This window comes from Trichophyton rubrum (genome assembly GCF_000151425.1).
Source record: "Trichophyton rubrum CBS 118892 genomic scaffold supercont2.9, whole genome shotgun sequence".
Taxonomy (NCBI): domain Eukaryota; kingdom Fungi; phylum Ascomycota; class Eurotiomycetes; order Onygenales; family Arthrodermataceae; genus Trichophyton; species Trichophyton rubrum.
Window position 1 is genome coordinate 903,324 of NW_003456420.1, and position 17,200 is coordinate 920,523.

The following is a 17,200-nucleotide window of genomic DNA, read 5'->3' on the forward strand; positions in this document are numbered from 1 at the left end:
ACAGTGGAGTACGGCTGATTCTCCTATTCATCTTGTGGAGGTCTGTGAGGATTATGGTTGTGGCCCTGATGGGTGTCCTGCTGGCTATGATGGCCTTCATCCAAATGCGACGGGAGAATATGAAATTGCACGCGCATTCTCACTCACTCTGGTTAGAGATTTCAATATTGGTTCAGCCCCGCTGGTAATACCCAAAAATATACCGAAGCGGTCCTTGCCTCGCCCAAAGAATTTCAGAGTATTCTCTAGCCCTGGAGGAGTCACCGCCTCCTGGGATGCAAGTACGTACCAGTCTCCTTTTTTTTTCTGTATGGACTCACAGATGAAGACTCTAACTAAGGTTTAGTATATGGTGCGATGAGCTACGATGTCCGGTCCAGGATCTCGGGAATCACAGAGTTTCACACCAGCAGTGTCTCTTCGAATCGATGGGACGCTCAGTGGACACAAGAAGGATGGGTCTATGATGTTCAAGTACGTGCAAGTGCAGGCAATGCACTAAAAGGCCGCTGGACGGCTATTGAATCCGCCAAATCAACTCCCAAAACACCTCCTGGCCCCGATAATGTGGTAATAAACGCTACCACTACTGGATTCGATATCTCATGGGACTCTTGCCCTAGTGGCTTTGATGTCACGGAATATGAAGTCCTGTACTGGGATAAAGATAAAGAACATACGTTCATCACTAGTGCAGGCTTCAAGGAATCTCCAGCTCATGTTGATGATCTTATCCCGGGGCATCATTATCAACTTGCCATCGTTTCCTGGAACGATGCCGGCGGAGGATTTCCCAAGGGAGTCCGAAGTGTCACCGTCGGCCGAGGCACTCCCCCGATACCCACTGACTTGAAAATTACAGCCAAAGATGCAACCTCTGCTCACCTTACCTGGACTGGTTCGCCTGCTGCTGCTGGTTATCAACTCTGGTTCCGTAATGTGAATGAGCCGGATAGCGAGCTCTGCAAGGTCAATGGCACGGAGAGCAAATCCTCCAGTGACCAATATTTTCTGGTACCAGGTGTTTGGAACTTTGAGTGGTGTGTTAGTGCTTTCAATGGAAGTGCTGAATCTGACAGATGCGAATCTGTGCTTGCTCCACGGCCATCTGATGCTAGTATATCATCTGGCGACTGCTCTAAAGAGGATACTAACCCGCGTCATGAGGACAAAGATATCAATGGAAATTTAACCTCCGGATATAACTATATGTCTTGTAACTCTGACTCCCAGTGCGGAATGCCTCTCCAGGAAGAAGATCAGGGCTGGGGAATCCTATGTGGCATTTGCGGCCATATTGAGCAAGATGACATTGACTGTCTCGGCTCTGGGGGTAGTAAACAACTCCACGGCGATAGGTGCTACAGAGATGAGTGTAAAAATGGTGACTGTACTAATCCAGAGTGCTGGATATACGTCTGTGATAATTCTCACGCTGAAAAAGATGGCACTGCTACTAAGTGCGATGAGTAAATATTGTTAATAAGATACTAATGTACGAACCAGATATATATGAATAGACATAGAGGAAGGGAGTACGGTTTCACGGATATTTTCCTCATCGTTCCATGTTTGACTCGATAAGCCCTGCGAGAATAACATCAGGGGGTGTGTATTTAGCCATCCCTATGCCCTGTTCCTAATTAGGAAGTATAGTGGGATGATTACCACGTGACGTCACTTATTGCTTATATAATCATTACCTCTTTACTTTTTTTTTTCTTCGCAATACAAAAAACATCTTAACCAAACCAGCAAGCAAGCAGACAGACAACTACAAGAACAGACGTAACCAGAGACAGAACCACAGATAAATCACACAGACGAACGACCTACAGCACCTTAATATCCTACAAAATGTCCAGAGAAGCCTATCAGGTTCCCTCGCTCACGCAGCAGGGCCCAACATCCACAAGCACCACTGGCGCAGCCACCGGCAATGAGGTCCTATCAGTCGTCTACATCTGCGGGGACTGCAGCTCGCGCGTCTCGATGAAACGAAACGATCAGATCCGATGCAAAGAGTGTGGCCATCGAGTACTATACAAGGAGAGAACTAAGAGGTGAGCCGGTTGCGATTTCGCAGTTTATCTATATAAGGACTGATAGCTAATGTTGTTACTCTGGCAGAATGGTACAATTCCAAGCTCGATAGATAGTGTTTTACGGCGATTACTACGATTACTCTCCTTTATCAATACTGGCGCGCGGGGATATAGGTGTCATGGCCGGCATTAGCTGTGTGTTTTATTCTCATTTTCTTTGCATAAAATATGACAACATTATTTGGGAAAACTCGACGGGATCTTCCTTGGACAACCGCAGAGCCTTTCCCGCTGAAATGCTAAAATAATATTCTACGAAAGTTCATGGCTTTCCATTTTCCCTTTTACTGTTTTAACCCGTGACTGACATTGTAGGTGAATTGGCTACCAAAGTGGTAGGACATTGCTCTATTCCTAGATGATATTTGAACCAAAGTACCTGGAGATATTCCAAGGTAGAAAAATATTAAAAATGAAGGACATATCCGAGAACATGAAGTGCAAGATTTAAATCCCAAAAGAAACAAAAAAAAAAACGGCAACAGCGGCTACCTGCCTTGTCTATGACAATGTTACCCTTCCCTTAGCTCAAAATGTGTTGGACACTTTGATAAACTGTTCGAAACATTTATATGCTTCGCCGCTCTCGATGGCCCAACGAGCACGTCTCAGGCCTTCTTTCCATCTGAGCCCACCTGGCCCACGTTCAGTGATCACTTTACCATCATCCCCAGGGCCCATGTTACTAGTATCGGCTTCACAAACTCCCGAGATGGCCAGAAGTCCGGCAACATTCATCAATACAAAATGCAAGATGGGGTCGTCACGAGGTAACTCGTTTCGCAGGATACTTATCAACTTGAGTGCATTCTCCTGGGGTCCTTTACCACCGCCGACTTCGGACAACGGGTGAGGGGGTAGACCGAAGTCTGCGGCTTCGATGGAGAATTTCTCAATCTTGGTTGGCTTCAACACTTTCTCGTTGCCTTCTGCGTCGTATTCCTGCGTCGGGGTGACCGGAGTAGCCTCTGAGGGGTCACATTCAACAATTCTCCAGACATTGGTCTTGCCAGCACAACTGATCTCGTCTAGGTCTTCTTCTCCGCATACGACCATTGCCTTTGTCACGCCGCTCAGACGCAAAGCATCTGCGAATACGGGCCCGAGAGCCTGGTACGCTACGCCAACGACTCGAGCTTCAATGGCCCAGTCTACAGGGTTGGCCAGGGGTCCCATGAGGTTGAAAATTGTTCTCAGACCAAGGCCTCTTCTGACGGGGTTTGCGTACATCATGCCCGGATGGAAGATGGGAGCAAACAGGAAGGCATAGTTTGTTTGTTCGAGGACTTTGGCTAGGTTTCCTGCGTTGACGGCTTCAATCTTCGGTGCAATAGGGGTAACGTGCATAAGGACATCTGCGGACCCGGAGAAGGATGTCTGCGCCCTGTTGCCGTGTTTAGCTGTCATTAGGAAATGCGATGCAACGATTGATGAGGTTGTGGAGATGTTGAAAGTCGAGTGGTGGTCGCCGCCAGTTCCGACGATATCGCACTATATTGACAGGTAAAAGCCGTTAGCAACCAACCCATGGGCCGTCATTGTTTGCTGGGCGTCGCAACAACGTACCAATCCACCATTGTAGGTGCCTTCCTTTCGGCCTCGCTTCTCGAGTACTGCAAGCAACGGGCCCTTCTCCGTCGGTGTGGCAGCTTCTCTCATGCGTTGGGAGCATTGGGCAATGACATCAGGGTCCTTATCCAGCCCCGTCGAGTGCAGCAGTGTGAGCAATGCCGCAGTCTGTATCGCAGACAGCCTGTCCTCGAAGATGAGGGCAAAGGCAGCAGCTATCTCGCCAGCAGGCGCCTTGATGTGTTTGGCATCAGGATATGCCAAGCTCTTGAGCAACGGCGAGATTGAGACCTTGTCAGGCTCAGAACTGTGTGGTGCAGCCATAGCTCAAAAACCCGTCTCTGTGTCCGTCTGACTCTTTGTCAGTGATGCCTGGCGGTGTTGTTAGTAGAAGAGGAGGCAGATGCAGGACCAGCGACGCATCTTTCAGTCCAGCTGTCCTTGTCTCTATAAATAACTAGGCTCGCCAGCCATACAAGCTCCTCGCTCCTCAGCGTCTCTTCTCGTCTCGCTCGCTTTTCTCAATATTTAGTCCGCTCCCGCCATGCAGGGATCACCAGAGCCCCTCCGGATGACTCATATCTGACTAACAGAGTGACTAAGTTATTATTAACTAACTTCATTCTATCAATAGGTCAACACCTCAACTTCCATCACTGACCAATTTCATAACTGAACCAGTACTCGGTTGCATAACGATGGCCCACCAAATTCAGCATGACAGGCATGAACGTCAACTGCAGGTCCGCAGTCAACAGTGCTGATCAGGGCCATGAAAGATACCGGTACTGCTCATAGTTACGACAAAATCCTGTCTAGATCTTTGAGCGCTCGCGTTGAGGCTGATCTATGGTTGGCCAACATAGGCTCAGCACTGAGCCGGGCATCCAACACATGGCTAGATATCAGCAGAATGTTCTTTCTCCCTTTACTTCGTCCCACATCTAGCTCCTCAGGTATATGAATTTGGGGGCAAGCCGCATGGATATAATCCATCATTACCGCTTCCATTGGGCGCGTATGTTATGGCCGTACTTAATCACAACCCCCGACGCCATGACGCAGACACCATGATTATCTCCCCGGTCTCCAATGATTCAGACAGCAGTATTACTGGTTAAGAGAATAAAGTAAGCTCTAGATGAACTGGAGATCAGGGTGCCCATTTTTATTATTGCATGAGAGGCTGCATGAGCCAATCCTTTAGTCACAAGGGGCGCAGTTGTTTGAAGGGAAACAATGAGGTATGCCCAGGGTATGGAGAAGAGAAATAAAGGTAACTAACTGGTCACTAAATCGAGTGGTAGTCGATTTTTGGTATGGAACTATGCTGATCCCTTTGGCTGACTTTCCCTACCAAGATAACAGACCGTCTCAGCTAGTGTACGATCGAAGATATTTGACCTCAAATTACTGGCCGATCTTTTGGCCCAGCTCTTTTGGCTCAGACTTACGGGTATTCTCCAGGGGTAGCATCCTACGGCGGACTGAATGGATCATCAGGTCAAAATGCATATTCATAACCAACTTACATCATCCAGCGCCTACTAGCCGCCCAGGTGGGGATGGGGCCCATATGCCGGTCCTTGTAAAGTGCGGAACATCCGGGGCAACGAGCAGGGGCACCCAGACATAGGTGTTTGGACCCCTTTCCCTTCAAACAATGTTCCATACATGACAGCCAACCAATATGTTACCCACCATATGCAGGAGCTGGAACTTTATGATCATCAACCTCCTGGCGCTTATTCATTGGTTGAGAAGCTAGCCTTGATTCTATTAACCTGCCGACTCGGGGCCATATTCTGAAATTTGGGGGCCAAGTATTATCTGTTGGCTCAAACGGCGGCAAGAGGAAACTTATTTTTGGATATCTGTTTAATGCCATAAGGGTAGACCCAGGTATGAAGGAGTCTATAAATATGGGCTTGTGACCTTCGTCACTTCACAATAGGTATTTGATTGAATCGTTCGCAATACCACATTGCAAAGAAATACATACTTTAACTTGTGTTTACCATTTCCCTGAACCTGCATCAATCTGCACCCTTTAGCCTCGGAGGCCTCCTCTACTTGACCGGAAGCATGTCTTATGTGAGTTGAATGATAAGGCACAAGCATGTCATCAACACTGCTAATTGAATCTCCTAAGTACCTGAGCAAGCCTATGCCGAAGTTCTACTATGACGAAATCAAAAAAACCTGGCTCTACGGAGAATGCGGTCGATAACTTCCGGAACAATACCCTACCCCATTACTTTACCCAGGACAAGTTTTAAGGGATCGAACAGGAGCAACGCCCACTCGAAAAAGTCTACAGCCGTGCTGACTTCATCATTCGATACGTCAAAAACGGTCAGCCAAAGAAAGTTGTTCTAATGGAGAACGAGCGAAGAGGATACGAGACCCAGTCTTCTTGGTGGGCCGAGGCAGTCAGGCAACTTACAGACTACCTGAAACTTGTCCGCGCTGAACAGGATTGGAATGATACACTTTATGCTGCTGTTACTATTGGAACCTACGTTCGCTTCTACTACCTCGAGCCAAAGGAACAGACTTTGACCGACTACACAACCGTTCGCACTGGAGACTACTACGAACTTAAGAAGGACGAAGCCGAAGTTCATAAGGTTCTGAATGAATGGGTTGAGAAAACAAGCCACTAGGGATTGTAGGCAGCACAGAAGTGCAGCTATGATGTTCAAAAATGGCCGAAGTGGTTACAACTATCCTTCTCGCTATTACAAGCACAGAACCCCTGAATACGGCCTTGAAATTTGTATTTCGCAGTAGCACCTAGGATTATCTTTCCTACTAGCTAAAAAATTCTCTTCCTAACACCTGACTCGCAATACCTTTCCTTTTTTTTTCCTATAGATATAGGTTAATAATCTGGGACAATTAACCCTTCTGCAATGGGCCAGTATTGTCTAACTACTAGGTAGTTTTAACCGCGCCAAGGCCTACATTTGAGGCCAGCCATCGAGGTGTTTAAACGGGTCACGTGTAAAGTTCACTAACCTAGGTAGTTTTAGTTACTTAGCTAGAGCTTAACTAGCGTTTATAAGGCCTAACCTTGCTGCATTAATATAAAACAAACAATCACTAACTACTTAGTTCAAGAGCAACCTCAGACTTGAAGGTTGATTCCTTGGATTTGCTAATCATTTTTATCCCTATTCCTGTATCACTCTTTACCCAACATAAGCATTTTACTGATATTTACTGCACTTCATCAAGGGTATAAAAGAGGCCCGTCGAATATACCATGAGCCCCTCGAACTTCTGCTGTATTATTTGCGGTTACTTTATTGAGAGCTTCGGGCCTGTAGATTGGCTGAAAGAATTCCGAATTAGTGGGTTATGCTTCCCAAAGATTGATGGATAAAACAATGGACAAAACTGAGCAGTCTATAGTTTACTGTTGCAAACAGGGTACGTTCACTTCTGGTGTTGGTCGCCATTCCGACCCCTATACCATTGATTGGATAGTACCATCAGATAGTGCGTCTCGCTGGGATGACCCGGGTTATACACCCTTGTTCTCTGATAGAATTCCAGTTATGCGACAGAGTGCAGACGGTGGACTCCATGGTTTTGTCATGCATGACTTGTGCTGGCAGCTTTTGCAGAAATTCTACGAACCGGATGATGTCCCAATAGAGCGACTTCATGATGTTTGTAGATCTCTTCCGCTCGCTATTCTGGGAAGCTGCGCATTTTGGGGGCATGACTACGGAGGACTGATAACTCTGGATACCAAAGACCATTACCCGTGGGAAGACAGGGCAGAGAATGAGTTCAACAGCTCTCTAACCCATGCGAAGGAGGATCCATATGATGTTGCGGAGATACCAGAGCTACTTACCCTTTCGTATAATTCATCTCCTTCACTGGGGATTACACAGCCTCATGTAGTGAGGGAAACGAAAAGTGACTGTTTTGCTAAATTTCCCTGGGAAATTATCGAAGAAATAAGCGCCAACTTGTTAGTATCAGACATATTGGCCTTAATCCGTTCATCAAGGACATTCGGCCCAATCCTCTCCAGCCAAACATTTTGGGCTTCAAGATTCGAAACCGGGAAAGACCGAGCGTTTCTCTTTGAGAAACGGAATTGCAAAGAAGCCAGAGACTGGATTAAGTTGTACCAACTCACAAAACGCTCGGCTAGCCCTCCGGGCTTAAAAAATAGAAGACGAATATGGGACTTAATCCAGTGCCTTGCACCATATTTAGCGTCATCTCTTGACAAAAATCCGAAGCTCTCTCTAACAAGCAGTGCTCGCAATGGGATATGTGAGGTAGCTGGAGATATTCTAGTTGAATTTGACTCGGGTTACCCCGACACTTTCAACCAGGGCTGTCTCCTATTTGACAAACAACGTACTACGATACCCTCTAACCTTTTGAGAGTTGGGTTTTCAGTAGCTGAAGATAGCATCACTGGTATCCGCCTGGTCTCCGGTGTCCAAGAAGATATTTGTTTGGGCTACATAATTAAATGCAAGGAGGCAGTCATTGAAACAACATCTTTGGGTGGGTTTATGTTAGCAGTCGATTCTCGAGGGATACGTGCTGTCCGTGTTATTCACGGTGATGGAAACGAGTCAGATTGGGTAGGTAACCCGGCTGGTACTCCAATTACTGGACGTTTGATGAAATTGGGGGACATAAATACCCTGGAAGTAGGAGTAGATGTAAGTACGAAACGGCCTCTTCTCACCATGACAAAAGGAACTAAATACTACGTCGTATACGGCAACAGGGCTACAAAATAATCAGCATTGCAGCTGCTTCGCCTCATTCAATACCACTTAAGATACCGTTGCAGCGCAAAGCCTTTTGGTATCCTTCTATACCCAGCCCAGGGCTGTGTCTAAATGATCAATCCTTTACAGGGCAAGATCCGCTAACTGCCAGTTACCAACCATTAGCTTGGATTAATTTCGGAGGCCCTAAAGGTGCCTACCTCAAACATATTACAGGTGTTTGTGTCACTGGCCCAGGAAATATATGCACCATTGAGTTCGAATATGATATCGACCTGCCCGTGGAAATATGCAAATTAGGTCGCCGTAAAGTCACGGACTTTTCGATCATGAATCGCTTCAAAATAGACGGCCCTGGAGGAGAATACATCACTAGCATCGATGCGAGTATTATTCGCTTCAAGGGAAAGAATGTTTACCCATTCTATAGATGGGGAAAATTGTTTTCCTTCAAGGTCAGCATGGTCCCAGTTATACATCAGACCCGAAGAAAAGTAAATTTATTAGCTGCTAACTGGATACCTACTGATGTGATATAGATTACAACAAATTACGGGAGATCGGCACACTTCGCGACCAGAGACCCAACCGTTGAACCCCCAACCATGACACCACTGTCAGTTGAACCTGGGACCATAGTTACAGGCCTTTATGGAGCTCAGGTATGACCCTGTCTTGCTTCGACAAGTAGCGTCTGCTAATTGATTGAATAGCATCCGGAGCAGGGGCTTATTAGCCTAGGAGTTATATCTGAAGTGGCTACCATGGGCAAGCGTAAACGGGAGCCTGAGCTTGGTGGTCCTATCAAACGTAGTAATATCCTGCCGGGCAATCGTGAAACAGCCCCAAGAAGCTAAGGGCATATTCAGCAGCTAACCACCCAATCAATGTCTTTGACCTCATAACATTGATAACAGAGTTTATTTACCATAAACAGAGCGGTAGATATTAATTAGGTTGCGGAACATCTGGGGTATTATTTCTCTTTCTCTCTCTCTCTTCATCAGAGTCGAACTCCACAAGGTTATATCGAAAAGCCATTTTATAGAGGGTATATATAAGTGTGCGTAAAGCTGTGCATCAAAGGAGCTGAGTGTCTAGTTGTGTGAGCTGAGAACGAAGTGGAAGCCGGCGGTAGGAGGTCGGCCTCCATGTAAGTGGATGGCGCTAGTTCTGCTTACTAATCGCGGAAAATGGTGTCGCCGTCAAGTAAAGTTTTGCTGCTCCCGTCCGTTTGGCAAGTTCAACATCAAATTTCAGCGACCTGCAAGAACTTATCAGACTCATCCAGCTGCGCCAGCGACTCCGGACGTACAATATCAAACGCCGGAGGGCTACAGCATTAAATTTAACATAATATACAACAATTTATAGCCCATCACACGCTCCCTACCCGCCACAATGCCTCCACGAATACGTCTCCAATCTCTTGCCCGGAGGACGAGAACACCACATACCCTGCTCCAGCATGAGCTACAATCCATCACAGCATCTCTATCTGCCCTTACCAGGTTACGATCAATGGCATCTGTTGCCCCAGCAGCCACTGCGACCTCAATGTCACCCGAAACCCTCCAGCCGCTCTCTCACCGAAGACCAGAATACCGCAAATCCCAACTGCACCGACAATACGCCTCGATTCTACGCACAATGCCATTGATCATTTACTTCCAACATAACAACCTCCAATCAACCGAGTGGGCCAACATCCGGCGCGAGCTGACCAAGGCTTTGCGTAAAGTTGACGAAAACAACGCTGCAATGGGCAGATCCGAGCCGGCGATTGCAGATGCCATCAAGCTACAGATCATTCAGACATCTATATACGAGGCTGCCATGAGGGTGGTGGATTTTTACCGACCTGATACTGCGGCTGTTAGTGGACAGGGCCCGATACTGGATAAGGAGGATCCTCGATTAACACATGATTTGTCGTATTCGGCGTATCGAGCTGTGCTGCCAAAGCGTGGACAACATGACTTTTCCACCCTGCTTGTGGGACCGATAGCTACGCTTTCGTTCCCGTCTGTGTCTCCGGATCATCTACGTGCTGCGTTCTCTATTTTGGCTCCCACGGGGAAGACCGGCTTGTTCCCTCCACCTCCACGCAAGGCGAACCCGGGACTGTACGATCTGACTACGCAGGCTGGGTTGCAGAAGTTGATGTTGTTGGGGGCCAGGGTGGAAGGAAAAGTGTTTGATGCTGATGAGACGAAGTGGGTGGGTAGTATTGAAGGTGGACTTGGTGGATTACGGGCTCAGTTGGTTGGTATGCTGCAAGGTGTCAGTTCTGGATTGGCTAGGACATTGGAGAGTGCAGGAAACAATCTATATCTCACGCTTGAGAGCAGGAGAAGTGTTCTGGAAGAGGAGCAGAATGGTGGCAAGAAGGAAGAGCAGGCCGAGCAGAAGTAGTGATGATACGTGGAAGCTTGTGTTTCCGTGGCTAGACTTGTATAATATATGTGACAGTATATGTAACAGATGTTTGAATACCTATTTACTTCCTCCCCCGGTTAATCCCTCCTCATTATCATACCATCTATCACCGGTACCGTTCCGTCCGTCCGTTCCAGCCAGCCACCTATTCCAGCCACCAAAGGAAAACAAGAAAACAAAAGGAAAGAAACAGAAAGAAATCGTACAAGCATTAGCTAGCTATCAGAGTCGCTGGTCTATTTTTCCAACTTGGCGTTCATACCGACGATGCACCTGACTAGGTCCCAGTCTCCTTCTTTGCCTACCCAGTCACTGACAATGATACCGGTTGACCAGTCGCCTTTGTCCGACTTGTGACTGCGGCAGATATAATCGACAGTAGCAGGATTGAGCTTGGCCGCAATCTTCTCAGGCCAAGTCTGAACTTTCCAGAAGTTGCTGGCACTCAGGAAGTTGACAAAGTATGGACAGTGGTCACCATCCGGCTTGTGGGTGCCCAGGGGATAGCAGCACTCAGAGGATCGACCGAGCTGGGCGTGAACAAACCCAATCTTCTTTTCAATGTTTTCTGTCTCGAGGACCTCGTAAAAATCCTGGATACATAGTGTCCCGCTGGAACAGACGGCGTGATCCGTATTATCAGCCCAGTCTGTGGCATCAATACCCCAGCCACGGCCATCATGTTCCTTCTTGAGATGGTCCGGGATATCAAAGCGACGGACAAGCACTATTTTACCTCTCACCTGGCCCAGGGTGGGGACTTTGGTGTCAGTGTACCAACGTGATGGGTTTGCGTTGGTATAATGCGTTTTGAGGATATTGGCCAGCTGGTGGTCGTGATGCTCTCCGGGACCCTCACGCTTGAGGGACATTATCAGAGTTTCGGACGGGTTACGGTCAAGGAATTCCTCGATTTGACCAAGCATATCCCTAAATGTCTTTTGGCCAGTGAGGGAGATGGGAAAGACGCTATGGGCGAGTATGAGCCCGTCCTTGGCTGGATCATTCGGCCACTGAGGGTGAGCACGAATATCGAAGAAACGGACACCGTTATCAAGCTGTTCGCGAGGACTAACAGCCTGACAGCGTACGGATGGAGGAGCAACGTGGCAAGTGGGGGAGTTGTGAGTGCCTGGTATGGAGAGAGCAGAGGTCAAGGTATCATCCTTCAGCTCACGCATCCAGCAGTTGAGATTGGCGGAAGAAAATAAGGCAAGATGGGCGTGCTCCGGGTTGAAGATACCCGTGAATTGGAAGCGTGGATTCGGAGAGAGGCACTTCATGACAATGGTCTCCTTGGTAGGCACTGGGACCTGTATCTGGTATCGGTCCCCTTCAACCTCGAAGGTGAGACGTGTGCGTTCCTTGTCCGATTTATCGAAGGACCTGACATCACTGCTTGCTTCCGTGAAAGGTTCTACTCGAATATCAACATCTTGATGAGCAAAGGGCTGGGCCCCTTCCTGGATGGCAGCGATCTCAGCTGGGGTGCCTGTGATGTTGTTTACCATGGTGGTGAAGGTGCTGGCAAGCGTCTTAGGCCCATCGGGGGGGTTGAAACGCTCCACCAGCTTGAGGACGACCGGCGTCCGGGTCAGGTTGCGTACGGTGAGGTGTTCGGCGACCATGGCTCTATGTCTATCTCTGCCGTCTCAATTAGTGTTCTTGCGAGAAGATGACGATGACGATGACTGAGGTTGGAGGTCTGTATGAAGTCAGAGCCGCGAGACGCAGCCAGGACGAGGGGCTGGAGAGTCAGCTAAGAGGAGTTGCATCATCATTGCCATATCAGGCTAGCCTCACCGCCGCTACACGAGGATCTGATAAACCGATGAGATTAACAGCGTTTCATCTCGTTGATCGGTCCCAGCCGTCACTCGCCATACTTTAAGCACTACTCTCATGCTCCATACTCTGTCGTACCAGTAGCGAATATGTAGATATCAGCCACCCTCCGCCTGTCCGCGAGGCGTCAAGCGGGCCCTGGGCCTACTTAAAATAAGGCTAAACCTGAGCCGCGGAATCGGCATGCAGGAACAAAAAATGACCGGGGGAGGGTTGTGATGACGTAAGCAATTGAGCCCTAAGCCCTAAGTCTTCTGCTTTCGGCGGTCGGCCGTCGCTGCCGTCGCCCGATCGGGACAGACGTGGGGCTTAGGGCTTTCCCACGCCCGTGACTTGGCGGCTATCTTCGGCTTTACCTGCCCTCTTCCCGCCGCGTCGCTTTCTTCCTCCTTGCTTTCTGTCTTTCGCTCGCTCTGCCCGACCAGACCAAACATCTCGATATCCAGACAAAGACATCTGGCCACTTATATAGAGTGAGATACATCTGCAATTGAGATGTCTGCCGTGAGATCGCTGGTTCACAGGGCGTCCCTGTCGCGAGGACTGCTCTCCTCGACCCCCGTTTGCTTGCCTGCCACATACACCTCCCGCTTCCGACGGCGGTTCCATAGCTCCCCCGTCCCCTGGGGCATCAGGTCGCAGATTCTCAAGGATGTCGGCGAGGGTACTTTGGCCTGCTACCCCTTGTTGTGCACGGCAATGGCGAAGCTAACGGCTCTCTAGGAATCACCGAAGTCCAGGTCATACAGTGGTACGTCGAGGAGGGTGCCCGGATCGAGGAATGGAAGCCTTTATGCCAGTACCAGTCAGACAAGGCTATTGACGATGTACGTATAAGAAGAATAGGATGGAGGCGTATGGAAAGGTGGAGTGCTGACGGTTGCAGATAACGTCGCGCTACGAGGGTGTCATCAAGAAACTGCACTTCCAGCCAGACGATACAATCCCTACCGGTGCTGCGCTTTGTGATATTGAGGTCGATGACGCCAAGTACCCTGATTCCACCCCAGCTCCGGCTCCAGCTCCAGAAGCAGCAGCTCCGGCAGAGACCACCGCTGCAGACGTGGCCGCAGAGTCCTCCGCAGCAGATGTTACACAGGTAGCAGAGACGGTTGAAGCTCCACCAAAGGGTAAATACGCTACCTTCGCAACTCCCGCGGTCCGAGGAATGCTCAAGCAACACAACATTGATATCTCACTCATCAATGGCACCGGTGCCCATGGCCGAGTCCTCAAGGAAGATGTGCAGAGGTACCTCGAGGGAGGCCAGACCCCCACCCCTGCCGCAGCTCCTTCAGCCACGGCTACAGCTCCAGCTCCGGGCCTTGACACCCCACAGGTTGAGACCGCTCAGGCCCTAACCCCCATCCAGTCCCAGATGTTCAAGACCATGACCAAGTCCCTCACGATCCCCCACTTCCTCTACTCAGACGAGCTCAATATTGCTGCTCTATCCCGTGTCCGCTCCCATCTCAATTCCACCGCCCCCAAGGACGGCTCCCAGCCTAAACTCTCTTACCTCCCCTTCATCATCAAGGCGGTCTCTCTCGCCCTGAACCAGTTCCCCATCCTCAACGCGCGGGTAGACACCACCTCAAACCCTGCCAAGCCATCCCTCGTCATGCGCGCAAGCCATAACATTGGCGTTGCAATGGATACCCCCACGGGCCTACTAGTTCCCAACATCAAGAATGTCCAGGCTCGCTCTATCATTGATATCGCAACTGAGCTTAACCGGCTTAGCGAAGTTGCCAGAGCAGGCAAACTTACACCCGCGGATCTCTCTGGAGGCACTATCACAGTCTCCAACATCGGCACTATTGGCGGAACCGTTGTTGCCCCTGTCCTTGTACCCACCGAGGTCGCGATTCTCGGCATTGGCAAGATCAGAAAGGTGCCAGTCTTCGACGCCGAAGGAAAAGTTGCTGCCGGCCAAATGATGAACTTCAGCTGGAGTGCAGACCACCGCGTCATCGATGGCGCTACCATGGCTAGAATGGCGGCGCTTGTTAGTCGTATGGTCGAGAACCCAGATGCAATGATGCTTAACATGCGATAAATCATCCTCTGTCCTGACTGTACGAGAAGATTTTTTTTTTTTCCTTGGTTGTTCCCTATTGTTTGGCGAAAGAAATTGTACATAGACTTATATTATACCGATCTACAGATACAGGTCGGGCAGCGCAAGAGATAAAGAATAAGAATAGCAATAAACAATATAGCCGAACCAGTTCAGTCTGCAAATATATATATTATAGGGAGAAATAGAAAGGAAAAGAGCAAGAAAGAAGCAACAGCAACCTCGACGCAACGTAATTAAAAACTCCCAGCTAACTATTTCATATCGAGTCGTAAACACCATAATATCCCATATCGTCATCACAGACGGCCCGTGCATTCATCGGATCTTATCTTATCATTTTATCCCGCGTGACATTATTACATCACGAAAAGTAAGTTTGTATCTGTGGACCATGTCAGCACACACTTATCTCAACCAGGGTTCAAACGAAAGCTGGACAGTAACTTACCCAGCGGATGGCTGCAGCTCAACTGCGGTTTCTGCGAATACTTCCCACTCAGCTCAGCGCGTATGCTGTTTAGAAGCTGGATATAGCTTTGCTTCGGGTTCTTCCTCAACGCCTCTTGGAATGCCCAGCTCATTGCGCCCTGCGCAGAGCCGCCTTCAACCGTGTCCGCACTAATAAATTATGTCAGACGGGATGTGTTTCAAGCAGGAGGAATGTACAAATATACGTACGATGTCTGCGTATCCTTTGAGCCGGAAAGCATGACCACGTCTGCAGGTGAGGTCTTGGTTCTAAGTGTTTTCTGCCGAGCTGAGTCGCCAATGGTAAGTTTCTTGAATAAGCCGATGGTGGTGTTGGCGACCCCACGGATGTCGCCGCTCTCGTAGCTTTTGAAGGCACTCAGGAGATCCAAGGCTGTTTCTTTAGCGAGATTCGGCTCTTTCAGGACACCCTGTGTGAAAGTTAGTAAATTGATTTTGAGTTAAAGCTTAATAATACATACCTGTGTAGAGTATACGAAAGGGAGATCCAAGGCAGTGCCCGAGTGGCAAGAGTCGAAGATGGCAGTAAGTCGGACTCCAGGTTGTAGGGGACGGACCCTAGGAAAAGAGATGTCAGTTGGCCTTACGGTCTAGACTCGAGGAGTACTAACATGATAGCGTGCATATCATCGTCAACTATATGGCCAGCAGTTTGGAAGTCGACGGGGTAAATCACTTCATCAAAACCTAGAACAAACACTTGTTAAACCCTGACCTTCTCAAACTCCGGGATAACGTAGCGCCAAACTCACCATCGTCTTCATCACCGTCTAGATCGCGGGTACGGCCGCCGTGACCTAAAGTTCACCAATCAGCATGGATACATCCAACCAAGGATCACAGCCGGATACAGCCGGGACAGGAACTGGGCAATGATTGATGGGTACCTGAAAAGTGGAAAAACAGCGAATCATTTGGTTGTGCGCCCGAAACCAACCACTGCATGGCACGGATCATATTTGCCTTTGTTGGATAGCTCATTGGATTCGCTTGGTCATCTGTAAGAATCACCATGTCCTCGCGCCGGTAGCCATAGCGCTGGTTCAAAAATGTAGACATGCGTGCGACATCATTAATACACCCTTTTAACGGCCTGCCTTGGCCAAAGTAGTTAATGCCGACGAGAAGAGCTCTCCGTCGGCCAGAGCAGTTCGAGTATTTAAAGCGGTAGGAGGATGGTGCACCATGACCGAAGCTCTGACTGCTCTGTGGTGGTGGTGGAGGGGTGGGACGGTTGTTCCCACTGGTTCCGTTGTTCGCGGGGTAAGGTGACGGCGGTGCCCGCGGCGGCTCTTGGGGATAGTAGGGTGGTTGCTGGGACGGAGGACGTGGAGATAGAGGTGGTGGTTGGTTGTAGCTAGGCGTTGGAGAGGGTGCGCTGGGACAAACGGTCAGTTCAGTGGAATAGAGGCTGAGGTTATGCTCTAGAATAACTTACGGATTCGGGTACTGGGGCTGCGGTGTGAGATTCTGGGGGTATGGCGGTTGCTGGTAAGGTGGTTGCTGGTAGGGCAGCTGCTGGTACGGTGGCTGTTGATACGGCTGTTGATATGGAGGTTGTTGGTATGGTTGCTGGTATTGCGGCTGGGGGGGCTGTTGATGGTAATAGCCGCCAGCTCCCTCGTTAAAGGGCGATGTATTTTGCCAGTAAGACATGGATCTGGGGCGGTCACTCGGTCAAATCCTGCGACCGATTCTCTCGTCTCCTCAGCGGCCTGCTTAGACGTAAGATGTTATTGGCGACAACGATGGGATGAGTTCCTGTCAAGCACTTGAATCATGCTGTTTATACGAATAAAAAGGCGCGGCTGTTGTCACGTGACACGGCTGTAGGGCTGGCCGAAGAGCCGCTCTTTCAGCCTTGATGTCGATATCCCAGCAGAGACCCCACTTCATGG

General features: G+C 49.1%; 9 protein-coding genes across 12 annotated transcripts; 6 read left to right on the top strand and 3 right to left on the bottom strand.

Annotated features, from left to right (window-relative positions):
* Positions 1–357: 357 nt before the first annotated feature.
* Positions 358–1,473, top strand: TERG_07311 (uncharacterized protein; the record flags this gene model as incomplete). Its single annotated transcript, XM_003232417.2, has 1 exon — positions 358–1,473. The coding sequence occupies one exon, from the start codon at positions 358–360 to the stop codon at positions 1,471–1,473; it is 1,116 nt and encodes a 371-aa protein (XP_003232465.2).
* A 384-nt stretch (positions 1,474–1,857) lies between these two features.
* On the top strand, positions 1,858–2,155 carry TERG_07312 (uncharacterized protein; the record flags this gene model as incomplete). The annotated part of the gene is made up of 2 exons (XM_003232418.1): positions 1,858–2,063; positions 2,131–2,155. 2 exons carry the CDS (start codon positions 1,858–1,860, stop codon positions 2,153–2,155), a joined length of 231 nt encoding a protein of 76 aa, XP_003232466.1.
* Positions 2,156–2,633: 478 nt separating this feature from the next.
* Positions 2,634–3,998, bottom strand: TERG_07313 (anthranilate phosphoribosyltransferase; the record flags this gene model as incomplete). Its single annotated transcript, XM_003232419.1, has 2 exons — positions 2,634–3,596; positions 3,672–3,998. 2 exons carry the CDS (start codon positions 3,996–3,998, stop codon positions 2,634–2,636), a joined length of 1,290 nt encoding a protein of 429 aa, XP_003232467.1.
* Positions 3,999–5,759: 1,761 nt separating this feature from the next.
* TERG_07314 (uncharacterized protein) lies at positions 5,760–6,340 on the top strand (the record flags this gene model as incomplete). The annotated part of the gene is made up of 3 exons (XM_003232420.2): positions 5,760–5,768; positions 5,827–5,896; positions 5,955–6,340. The coding sequence occupies 3 exons, from the start codon at positions 5,760–5,762 to the stop codon at positions 6,338–6,340; spliced, it is 465 nt and encodes a 154-aa protein (XP_003232468.2).
* A 726-nt stretch (positions 6,341–7,066) lies between these two features.
* TERG_07315 (uncharacterized protein) lies at positions 7,067–9,303 on the top strand (the record flags this gene model as incomplete). Its single annotated transcript, XM_003232421.1, has 4 exons — positions 7,067–8,374; positions 8,443–8,901; positions 8,986–9,108; positions 9,160–9,303. 4 exons carry the CDS (start codon positions 7,067–7,069, stop codon positions 9,301–9,303), a joined length of 2,034 nt encoding a protein of 677 aa, XP_003232469.1.
* Positions 9,304–9,847: 544 nt separating this feature from the next.
* On the top strand, positions 9,848–10,861 carry TERG_07316 (uncharacterized protein; the record flags this gene model as incomplete). The annotated part of the gene is made up of 1 exon (XM_003232422.1): positions 9,848–10,861. One exon carries the CDS (start codon positions 9,848–9,850, stop codon positions 10,859–10,861), a length of 1,014 nt encoding a protein of 337 aa, XP_003232470.1.
* Positions 10,862–11,121: 260 nt separating this feature from the next.
* Positions 11,122–12,513, bottom strand: TERG_07317 (uncharacterized protein; the record flags this gene model as incomplete). The annotated part of the gene is made up of 1 exon (XM_003232423.1): positions 11,122–12,513. One exon carries the CDS (start codon positions 12,511–12,513, stop codon positions 11,122–11,124), a length of 1,392 nt encoding a protein of 463 aa, XP_003232471.1.
* Positions 12,514–13,225: 712 nt separating this feature from the next.
* TERG_07318 (uncharacterized protein) lies at positions 13,226–14,789 on the top strand (the record flags this gene model as incomplete). The annotated part of the gene is made up of 3 exons (XM_003232424.1): positions 13,226–13,394; positions 13,454–13,557; positions 13,617–14,789. 3 exons carry the CDS (start codon positions 13,226–13,228, stop codon positions 14,787–14,789), a joined length of 1,446 nt encoding a protein of 481 aa, XP_003232472.1.
* A 380-nt stretch (positions 14,790–15,169) lies between these two features.
* On the bottom strand, positions 15,170–16,958 carry TERG_07319 (uncharacterized protein; the record flags this gene model as incomplete). Of its 4 annotated transcripts, XM_003232425.1 has the most annotated exons (8): positions 15,170–15,195; positions 15,262–15,431; positions 15,492–15,712; positions 15,764–15,860; positions 15,914–15,989; positions 16,055–16,099; positions 16,190–16,680; positions 16,741–16,958. In XM_003232425.1, 8 exons carry the CDS (start codon positions 16,956–16,958, stop codon positions 15,170–15,172), a joined length of 1,344 nt encoding a protein of 447 aa, XP_003232473.1. The 4 variants fall into 4 exon arrangements, with proteins under 4 accessions (XP_003232473.1, XP_047604738.1, XP_047607209.1 ...); XM_047748750.1 differs by lacking the exon at positions 15,170–15,195 and having other exon boundaries at positions 15,224–15,431; XM_047750370.1 differs by lacking the exons at positions 15,170–15,195; positions 15,262–15,431 and having other exon boundaries at positions 15,461–15,712.
* Positions 16,959–17,200: the final 242 nt, after the last annotated feature.